Source organism: Pelodiscus sinensis, chromosome 17, assembly GCF_049634645.1.
Source record: "Pelodiscus sinensis isolate JC-2024 chromosome 17, ASM4963464v1, whole genome shotgun sequence".
Taxonomy (NCBI): Eukaryota; Metazoa; Chordata; order Testudines; family Trionychidae; genus Pelodiscus; species Pelodiscus sinensis.
In genome coordinates, this window is record NC_134727.1 from 1,751,973 (window position 1) to 1,762,056 (window position 10,084).

General features: G+C 63.3%; 1 protein-coding gene across 1 annotated transcript; it reads right to left on the reverse strand.

The window, feature by feature from the left end:
- Positions 1–345: 345 nt before the first annotated feature.
- On the reverse strand, positions 346–8,771 carry LOC102448446 (protocadherin alpha-C2-like). The gene is made up of 4 exons (XM_075900041.1): positions 5,558–8,771; positions 2,491–2,549; positions 2,305–2,393; positions 346–1,955 (listed from the first exon to the last, which is right to left on the reverse strand). The coding sequence occupies exons 1-4, from the start codon at positions 8,066–8,068 to the stop codon at positions 1,705–1,707; spliced, it is 2,910 nt and encodes a 969-aa protein (XP_075756156.1). The 5' UTR covers positions 8,069–8,771; the 3' UTR covers positions 346–1,704.
- Positions 8,772–10,084: the final 1,313 nt, after the last annotated feature.

Below are 10,084 nucleotides of genomic sequence, written 5' to 3' on the forward strand. Positions count from 1 at the left end.
AGCCACCTAGAAGTGCTGAATCCCTGTAGCATGCCTGACTGCCAGACGGGGTTCCTGGCTACATGGCAACTTGGCTTCATTAGGACCATGATGCCCTGACCGGGGACTCTGCCCTCATTGCTCCTGAGACTCCATGAAGGAGGCAGGAAAGATGCTATGGCCCTACTTTGTGCAGCCTCTGGCTGCCCAGTCTCCATCCCCCTCCACATCACATTGCACAAAGAGGAGCAAGGGTTGGGTCCCTCCCAGCCAGGGAACACGAGACTTGCCAACAAACTCTTGAAAAACTCTTAGCAGAGCCTGGAAACTTTTCATGATGATTTTAATAAGAAAAAAACAGCCTGACCAGAGGAGATTTGCATTTCAGGTGAGTGGATCAAACGTTACAATTGTTCAGTTATGTTTGTCACTGCCCGTGAAGGCAGAAGCAACAGGCTGGTTTCAGCATGCTGTGCGCTGCCCCCCATCCCGTGTGAAAGGTCTGAGATGCAAGTCTAAGAAACATCCTCGAATGTGATCTATGCCATCAAGTGCCAGCAATGCCCCTCCGCCCTGGATATCGGCCAAATCAGACAGTCTCTATGACAAAGGCTAAATGAACGTGTCAGACAACAGAAATGGTCACACACATAAACCTGCAGGGGAACATTTTAACCTGCCTGGTCACTCAGTCATGGATTTCAGAGTAGTCATTCTTCTACAAAGGAATTTCACTCACCAATTCCAGAGAGAGCCTGCAGAACTGGAATTCATCTACACATTTGACACCCTTTCCCTGGGCTTGAACAAAGCCTTTAACTCGTTGGTCCACTACAAAGCCAGTTTCTCCTGTCTTTGACATCTGCATTTCCACATCAAAAACTATGTGTGGGCCACCTACAACCCACTTCATTAGCAGGTTCTTCTGCTGTTATATATCTCTCTCTTGCTGTCTGTTATTTCCACTCTGATTCATCTGATGAAGTGGGCTTTACCCACAAACGCTCATGTTTCCATATATTTTGGTTAGTTTCTAAGATGCCCCAGGACCACGGGTTGTTTTTAAAGTTACAGACTAACACCTCTGAGATGAAGAAACTGCTGTTCCATAACTCCTTACTTTATGGGCAAGAGATCTCCCTGTCCAGGCACTATCTGTGTTTGCTTTCTGTAGCTCACCCAGCCCCCTCGGCTTTCACATGGCATTTGGCAGCGATCCTGGTGCGTTACACAGTCAGACACACACGCGCGTACTTGACACAGCCACAGAGAACAGAAGTTACAACAGTTAGAAAACAGAGCTTGCTAGCGGCTCCCGGAAATGCACGAGGCGTGACTGAGGACTGTCCGGAGAAGTCTGCATGGTGATGTGTTCAGTGCAAGGCAAATCCTTCCTGTGGCCCTCGCACCCCTCGGTGGCCCTGCGCCTGCTGTCACACAGACCAGCCACTGCCCGGCACAGCAACCAGGGACCTCTCCTCCTGTCATTCCTCTGCTCTCCCACTTCACGCCTTCGCTCAGTTCAGGTGCTACACATAACCCCGTCTCCTTCCCTGCCCCGCTGCAGCTGGAGCCTGGCCCGGGGCAGCAGCAGAGTCCCTGGGCTGCAGACAGTCACTGCTCAGCAGAGCAGCAGGGAAGACCCTGTTCTTAGGGAAGGAGCCGCTGCTCAGGGACCCAGCTCCGCCTTGCCAGGGACAGGGCCAGCTGCCCTGCCCGGCGCTGCTACTTCAGGTCATTGTTGATGACCAGGCTGTCGCAATAGGTGGCCGGTTTCTTCCTCTTCCCAAAGGTGGAGAAGCTGCTCTTGTCCTCCGGGTCCAGGCAGCGCGGCCGCTCCTTGCTTGCCAGCAGGCTCGGCGTGCCTGGGATGTACACGTTGTGCTGGTAATCCAGGGGTGGGAGATGCGGTGGGTACAGGGGCCCGTACCTGGGGGCCCACATGCTGCTGGAGGCCCCGGTTGCCTTCTGGAAGTCTGGAGAAAGCAAAGGTTAGCCAGCACCCAGAGTCACCCCAGCTACCCAGCCCCCACCCCTCCTGTGCATCTCCTTCTGCTTTAGCGGGAACGGCACTGGGCCCGTGGGCCGAGGCAGCGCTCTGCAGCACTAGCACTGGGACCAGTCCCTCTCACTCCGGCCCATCCCAGGTGGCGCACAGCCCAGGCGAGGCTGGGTTGGGCAGCCCAGGCACCAAGGAGGGAATGAATGGCTCGGGCAGGGCCTTAGGGGCGGCCTGGCTCTCACACACACACACACCCCACCAGACTGGGAGCCTGGGTGGGCTGTAGGTGTGTGATCCGCTGCGCTTGGGTCCCCAGCACTAACCAGACACTGGGGTGAGCAGCGTGCGCAGCCTGGCGTGTTCCTTCTGGGCTCCTCTGCGGACTCCCCCCACGTCCTCCAGACTCTGCGAACTAAAGAGAAGGTGCTGTGAAGACTCCCCACAGGTCCAGGGCCGCCCTGCCCATCCCACCCCCTTGCCCCATGCCTGGGGAGCACCGGGCCTGGTACCTTTTCAGGGCCGAGCGCTGTGAGTTCGGAGGCAGCCAGTCCATGTTGGGCTGTTTCATCTGTAAGACACAGGACACAGGCAACAATCAGGCAGGTGGGGGGGGGGGGTGCTGGGGCATGTGGTTTGCCATCTGCCAGCCCCCTTTCCCTCCAGCTCCTGGGTTTTAGCAGAGACAGGGCTAGGCAGGGCTTGATGCTCCCAGCAAAGGGCACTGAGTGAAGTAGGTTCGCTCCTTTCTTCACTGTGGGGAGCTTGGGCTGGGCTCTGCCTGCTTTGATGGCCCAGGATCCCTGTGGTTAGGGAACCAGCTAACCCTGCTGCAAAACAGGCCGGGAAGAGGCACTCAGAAGGGGCCTTCTAGTGGCGTGAACCTGCTCCTGAGCCAGGCTCTACTGCTCCCACCTCCTGCCCTCAGCCAGTCCACAACTAAGCCTCGCAGAATCTCTGGGGGTATGTCTACACTACCCCGCTAGTTCGAACTAGCGGGGTAATGTATGCATACCGCACTTGCTAATGAAGCCCGGGATTTGAATTTCCCGGGCTTCATTAGCATAAGCGGGGAGCCGCCATTTTTAAATCCCCGCTGCTTCGAACCCCGTGTAGCGCGGCTACACGGGGCTCGAACTAGGTAGTTCGGACTAGGGTCCTATTCCGAACTACCGTTACTCCTCGTGAAACGAGGTGTACCGGTAGTTCGGAATAGGCACCCTAGTCCGAACTACCTAGTTCGAGCCCCGTGTAGCCGCGCTACACGGGGTTCGAAGCAGCGGGGATTTAAAAATGGCGGCTCCCCGCTTATGCTAATGAAGCCCGGGAAATTCAAATCCCGGGCTTCATTAGCAAGTGCGGTATGCATACATTACCCTCCTAGTTCGAACTAGGAGGGTAGTGTAGACATACCCTATGAGAGGAAACAGAGGCACAGAGAGCCAGGACATCCCTGACAGAACCAAAGCTAAGCTTGTTCCCTACCAGATCATTCCCCTTTCCTCCGTCCTCCCCTCGCCCCCCTCCCCCCAATGTCCATGCCTTGAGTCAATTCCCACCCCCTCCGTGGGCCTGGCCCCATTCCCTCATCACGCGCCTTTCTCGCTCCATATTTCCAGTGCGGTGGCTCAGGCTCTTGTCCCTCCCCACCCCCGCCCGAGGGGAGGGGGCAAATCAGCCGGATGCGGAATGTCACTAGAGGGAGTTTGTAACTGATGGGAGGAAAATCGCATTAACATATTAGACAACCGTGTCCAACGATCCAGGGGAATGGAAAAAGAAAACCTGTCTCCAGAATGTCTCCTGCTTGTTCCTAAAAGGGGTGTTTTGTTGAAAGTAAAATGTTGGTAAGTGGATTAGACTGCTCATCCCCATCATCCCCGGGAATCGCCTTACTGCAAGAGTATGTCATCGAAAAAATTAGACGTTATTCATTTAACTACCTAACAAATGTTGACATGAAAATCTCCTTAAATCTCTTCCTCCCCCTCCCCAGAGCTGGGAGCGGAGGCTTTTGCACCCTCTAGTGATCAGTTCACCGAAATGTCAGGCGCTTGCCTCCGCAAAGTGCTCTTCCCCCTCGCTGACAAGGTTTCAGCATCAATGTTAATAGCTGCCAGAGGAGACTTGGCGTCTTTGGGAAATGGGCCGAGGGCGAAGTCGCTCAGTTACACAGGCCAGGAGAGAGCAGTGGGACACTAGGCTCAGGTGCAGCGGCTGAAGAGGCGAAGGCTGCGGTTTGGGAAGGGTTTTCCTCCCAACAGGCAACCTCCCCCACCCTCCACCCACGCCAAGCTGGGCGATTTATCAGCAATGCGAGAGCCGGAAGGGAGCCGGGAAGCCCCGGGGTTGGGTGCGAATGCAGCATTGGGCAGTGAGACATAGTGTGGGTACCTTGCTGGTTGCTAGGCTTGGGTTGTGAGTGACCCCCACTGGCTACTGGCTGCAGCAGGGCCCAGCAGGGCAGGGGATGAGTCATTATGCAAGGGGGCTTCGAACCTGTCTGACCAGTGATCTCCCAGGGAGCGGAACAATGGGAAGAAGGGGAGTGGAGCCCTGGCTGGGGGCAGAGCTGGAAGGGAGTGAGTTAGTTTTTCTGTCTGGGAGCATGGAGGAGACAGCCTAGGGAAAGGGGCTGGAATTTAGGGGCCCAGTCTCCCTCATCTCAAGGGGGGCTGAGACATCCTAGGCCTGCCCTGTAACCAGATTACATCTGTGCTGTGCTGTATCCTGGAGAAGCAATAAACACCCTCTATTCTACTGGCTGGTGGAGTCTGTTTGTGCCATTACCGGGGTGCAGGAGATGGAAAACCCCAATGCGCCGCCACAGGCAGCGACTGCGTCTGAAGCGGCTTGAGCCCGGGGCCAGCTGCCTGGAGCTCGTATTGAGACAAAGGCGCTGACAAGTGGAGGGGGGGGTCTAGGCTGGATATTAGGGAACCCAATTTCCTGAGGCGGGTGGGGAAGCGCTGGGCTGGGTTCCTTAGGATGGGGGTGGGGTTTCCATCCCTAGAGGGGTGTGACTCCCGCCCTGCCCGGAGCGTTAAGTGGGGCCGGGCCTGCGTTGGCCAGGGGGCTGGACTCGGTGCCCGCCCTGGATTCCATGGCTCTAAGCCTGGGTCCCTGGAGACTTGGGGCATGTCAGGAGGCGAATGCAGCCGCTTGCTGTTGGGGCGGCCCCCTGGGCTCTCAGGCTAAGACGACTCCCCCCCCCCCCAGACAGCCTTGGCTGCCCTGCCCCCCCCCCCCCTCGACAGCCCGGGCCTTGGCTGCCCTGGGCACGCTCCCAGCTTCAGCCGCACTAGGAGCTTCTGCGGCTCTGCTCCTGGGGCTAATGCCAGGCGAGCCCGACGTCCCGGCCCCTCCGCGCCCAGGGCCAGGCGCCTGCCGGGGAATTTCCCGCTGCCGGCCGGTTGCTTGTCCTGCCGCTGCCGCTTGACCACTGGGCCGGCGATTGTCCTCGCAAAGCGGGGCGGGGTGGAAGGCTCGTTCCCGCGGGGCGGGGCGGAGGGGAAGGGAAGCCGGGCTAGCCCCGAGAGGGGCGTTTCGTGGCTCTCTCTCCCCGAGCCGCGCAGTTACCTGGCTGGCGGCGCTGGCGGCATTATTGGCCGCTCCCGCCTTCCGGCCGGGCCCCGGAGGGTTCTCGGCGGCTGCCTCGTTGTTCCGCGGGCTGTAGGGCTTCAGGAACATGAAGTCGCTCTTGGCGGACTCTGGGGTCAGGCAGACTTTGTAGCAGTAGCCCGGGGGGCCGCCGCCCGCCCCGTCCAAGCACGTGGGCGGCCCTTTGCTGCCCGAGGCGATCTGGGGCTTGAGGTTGGAATTTTTGAAGCTCTGGGGCGAGGCCCGGGCCCGCACGCAGCAGCCGGCGGGGAGGGGGCAGCCGTAGCCGCGCAGGGAGGGCCGGTCCTTGTGGCACTTGATGGCCGTGAGGATGATGATGGCCACCAGGAAGGTGAAGGACACGGAGCCCAGGGAGACGATGAGGTAGAGGGTGAGGGCGGAGGAGGAGGAGGGCTCGGGGCTCAGCGAGAGCTCGTTGAAGTCCGACAGGGTCTCGGGCACGCTGTCCACCACGGACAGCAGCAGGGACACGGAGGCGGAGAGCGGCGGCTGCCCGTTGTCCCGCACCTGGATAACCAAGCGCTGCCGGGTGGCGTCCTTGTCCAGGAAGGCGCGCAGGGTGCGGAGCTCCCCGGTGTACAGGGCTACGCTGAAGAGGCCGGGGTCGGTGGCCTGCAGGATCTGGTAGGAGAGCCGGGAGTTCTGCCCGGAGTCGGCGTCCACGGCCGACACCTTCCCCACCAGGTAGCCGGGGTCGGCCGAGCGGGGCACCACCTCGGTGGCCAGCGAGCCGTTGCGGGGCACTGGCGAGACGATGACGGGCGCGTTGTCGTTCTGGTCCAGGACGAAGACGCTGACGGTGACATTGGCGCTGAGCGGGGGGAAGCCCGCGTCCTGCGCCTGCACCTGCACCTGGAAGCTGCGGATCTGCTCGTAGTCCAGCGAGCGCAGCGCGTACATGTGGCCGCTGTCCGCGTTGATGGAGACGTAGGTGGCCACGGGCATGCCCTGGATGCGCCCCTCGGCGAGGGCGTAGGACAGGAAGGCGTTCTGCCGGCAGTCGGGGTCCCGGGCGCTGACGGCGCAGATGGAGGCGCCCGGCGCGTTGTTCTCCAGCACGTACACGCTGTAGGAGGGCTGCAGGAAGCGGGGCGCGTTGTCGTTGATGTCCGACACCTGCACGGTCAGGGTCTGACGGGTGAGCAGCGCGGGCGAGCCCCGGTCCCTCGCCGTGATGCTCACGTTGTACTCGGCCACGGCCTCGCGGTCCAGCGCCGCGGCGGTCACCAGCGTGTAGTAGTTGCGGGCGGCGGCCTGGAGCTGGAAGGGCAGGTCGCGGGGGATCTCGCAGCTCACCTGCCCGTTGTCGCCCGAGTCCCGGTCCAGCACGCTGATCACGGCGATCACGGTGCCCGGCGGCGCGTCCTCCAGCACGGGCGTGGAGACGGAGGTGAGGCTCACCTCGGGCGCGTTGTCGTTCACGTCGAGCAGGTGCACCAGCACCCGGCAGTGCACGGCCACCGCCGCGGGGCCGCGGTCCTTGGCCTGCACGTAGAGCTCGTGCAGGCGGGCGCGCTCGTAGTCCAGCGGGCCGGCCAGGCGCACGCGCCCGCTGCGCGGCTCCACGCGGAAGAGCTGGCGCGCGCGGGGCGGCGCGTGGCCGCTGAAGGAGAACTCCACCTCGCCGTTCGGGCCCTCGTCCAGGTCCGTGGCGTTGAGCTGGATGACCAGCGTGCCGGGCGGCGCGTCCTCGGGCAGGCTCACGGCGTAGGAGGCCTGGGCGAAGGCCGGCACGTTGTCGTTGGCGTCCAGCACGGTGACGAGGATCGCGGCCGTGCCCGAGCGCTCCGGGAGGCCGCCGTCCAGGGCGGTGAGCAGCAGGCGGTGGCTGCGCTGCTGCTCGCGGTCCAGGGCTCGCTCCAGCACCAGCTCGGCGAACTTGCTGCCGTCGCTGCGGGCCTGCACCTCGAGCGCGAAGAAGCCGTTGGGGCTGAGCCGGTAGGTGCGCAGCGCGTTGGTGCCCACGTCGGGGTCCTGCGCGCTCTCCAGCGGGAAGCGGGCGCCGGGCAGCGCCGACTCGCTCACCTCCAGCGCGTACTCGGGCCAGGGGAAGCGCGGCGCGTTGTCGTTGATGTCCAGCACCTCCACCTCCACGCGGTGCAGCGCCAGCGGGCTCTCGATCACCAGCTGCAGGTGCAGCAGGCAGGGCCCGCCGGCTTCGCACACCTCCTCGCGGTCGATCTTCTCGTTGACGAAGAGGATCCCGTTCTCCAGGTTCACCTCCAGGTGCTGCTTGGTGCCGGGCCGGGACACGATGCGGAACCGCCGCGCCGACAGCTTGGCCACGTCCAGCCCCAGATCCTCGGCGATGTTAGCCACGAAGGCCCCGTGCTCCAGCTCCTCCGGGACCGAGTAGCGCAGCTGGCCGGCCGCTGGGGCCGGCTCCGGGCAAGCGGTCACCAGCAACAGTAGCAGCAGCTGCTGCTGCCGGCTCCAAGCCCAGACGCTGCCCCAACCTCCAGCCCCCATGGCGCTGCAGCGCCTCCCGGGGCAAGGCGCCTCCTCCCCAGCAGGAGCCTGCCCTGCCTCCCCGGGCAGAAGGCGTCGGGGCCAGGGGTGCGATGAGTAGCCCGGGCCGGGGCGCGCTGCCGCGGCAGCTGCGCGGCTCCCCCACTCGCGTGCGCCCAACACTTGGACTTCCAACTACTTCGGGGCTGGCAGACGGAGGCGCGGAGGGAGGACCCGCCGCAGTTCAGCACCGCATTGGTGGACAGCGGAGTCGAACGCCGGAGCGGCGCTGCCTGCCGGATTGGTTAACCCTTTGCTGCCAGGGGAGAAGGGAGGCGAGACCGCGACGTGTTGGTGAATGCCCGGGAGGGCGCAAACATTTCCATGCGGGAAAAGGTCAGGCGCTCCCCGCCGGGCGCAGAACCGCCTGGCGCAGACGGATTCCGCCCCAGCGAGTTTACTGCACAGAAAAAAACCGGTGTGAACGGAACGAGCTCAACTCCTGTTCCATCTGCTCCCACCGCCCGCGGGGACTCGGCCCCGGCCCCCGCCTCTCCGCCCGGAGAGAGGAAGTTCTGGTTGCTAGTCACGGGGCGACGAAGGCTGGAGCCCCGGGCCGATGGATACGGGACCGGCCAGATTTCCCCACAGATGTCTGCTTCATCCTCGCCGCAGATTAAAGAGCCAGAAACACCCCGAAAGCCAAATCCTCCGTATGAATTTCCTGCCCCCGGCCCCGTGCGTGGATTTAGCCTTTACCAGCTGGTTAAGCTCCCGCAGAATTGATTACACGTCCCTGCGCGCCGCGCTCGGTGCGAGGCGGCTTTTTTAATTACCAGGGAAGAGGATTACATCGGCGACAGCCGGCCCGGGGCTGATCCCCTCCGCACCGAGACGTGGAGAAAGCCCCCCGCCCCCCGACACCCTGCGCTCCGAGCCGGCGGGGTTTCCACAGTGTCTAATCCGGGAGGGCGCCCGAGGGGCTCCGTGCGCTCGGCTGTTGGGCAGATTCCGCGTGAACCTTCCTCAGCGGCGCGCACCTGCCGCGCAGCCGGCGGGAGGCCGAGGCCAACTTTCTGCGGGTTCCTTGTGCCCTCCAGCCTCGCCGCTTCGGTTCCCAGCCGCCCGCGGCCACTGGAGGGCAGGCGGGGCGGGAGCAGCGGGCCGCGTCCGCTGCGGGCTTCACACACCCGCGCCCCGGCGGCTCCCTGAGCCCCGGACACGGAGCAGCGCGCCCAGCTGTGGGGGCGCTTCCCAGCCCAACTCGCGGCATTGGAAACGCGCCCCGCCCCCGGCGCCCAGCTCCGGTTTCTCCGCTGGATTATCCGGTTTTCTGCAGCGCCCTCTCGGACAGCGGCTGCTCTGCCCGGGAGCGCCCCGCTTAGCCGGCCTCAGCGGCTCCGGCCGTTCCGTGGGGGCCATTGTGCGGCCCCGAGAAGCCGCTTAGCGGCGGATCCTTCTGTGGATCGGGGTGAGGGCTCCGCGCGGATTTCTCTCTGCGGGCGGGAGCTGTTCCTCCTCCCCTCCCCCGCACGCTCGGCGCCGGGTACTCGGGAGGGGGCTGCTGCGGTCAGTCCCCGGGGCTGTTCCAGACCCCGAGCCGCCCGCCCTCCACAGTACCCAGCAGGCCGGGGCGAAGCGCTTGGGCGGGGGCGGGGTCTGCGGGGTGCTAAGGGTGGGGCAGGAGCGGCAGGTAATGGGGGGTAATAATGCGCCCGGAGGGAGGTTGGAGGGGGCGGGGGGGGGAGGCTGGCAGGCTCAGTGGGCAGGGGGTGGGGAGCTGCGGATGGGCCCAGCGGGGCAGAGCACTGGGGAGGAGCGGGGGATGGGCCCGTATCTCCTGGAGGCTGCGGACGGTCCCTCCTGGTCTCTCGGCCCGCTCAGCTGAGTAGGGGGCTGGTAATAGCCCCCTCGCCCGCGGCTGGGCAAGGAGCGTCTGGAGCGGAGTCTCATAGACTCATAGACTTTAAGGTCAGAAGGGACCATTCTGATCATCTAGTCTGACCCCCTGCACAGTGCAGGCCACAGAATCTCACC

Coding starts and splice junctions, on each gene's coding strand:
- LOC102448446 (XM_075900041.1), bottom strand. CDS start 8,068: ATGGGGGCTGGAGGTTGGGGCAGCGTCTGGGCTTGGAGCCGGCAGCAG. Junction 2,394..2,490: donor CAGCGCTCGGCCCTGAAAAG/GTACCAGGCCCG, acceptor CCTTCTCTTTAG/TTCGCAGAGTCTGGAGGACG. Junction 1,956..2,304: donor GCTGCTCACCCCAGTGTCTG/GTTAGTGCTGGG, acceptor TGCTTTCTCCAG/ACTTCCAGAAGGCAACCGGG.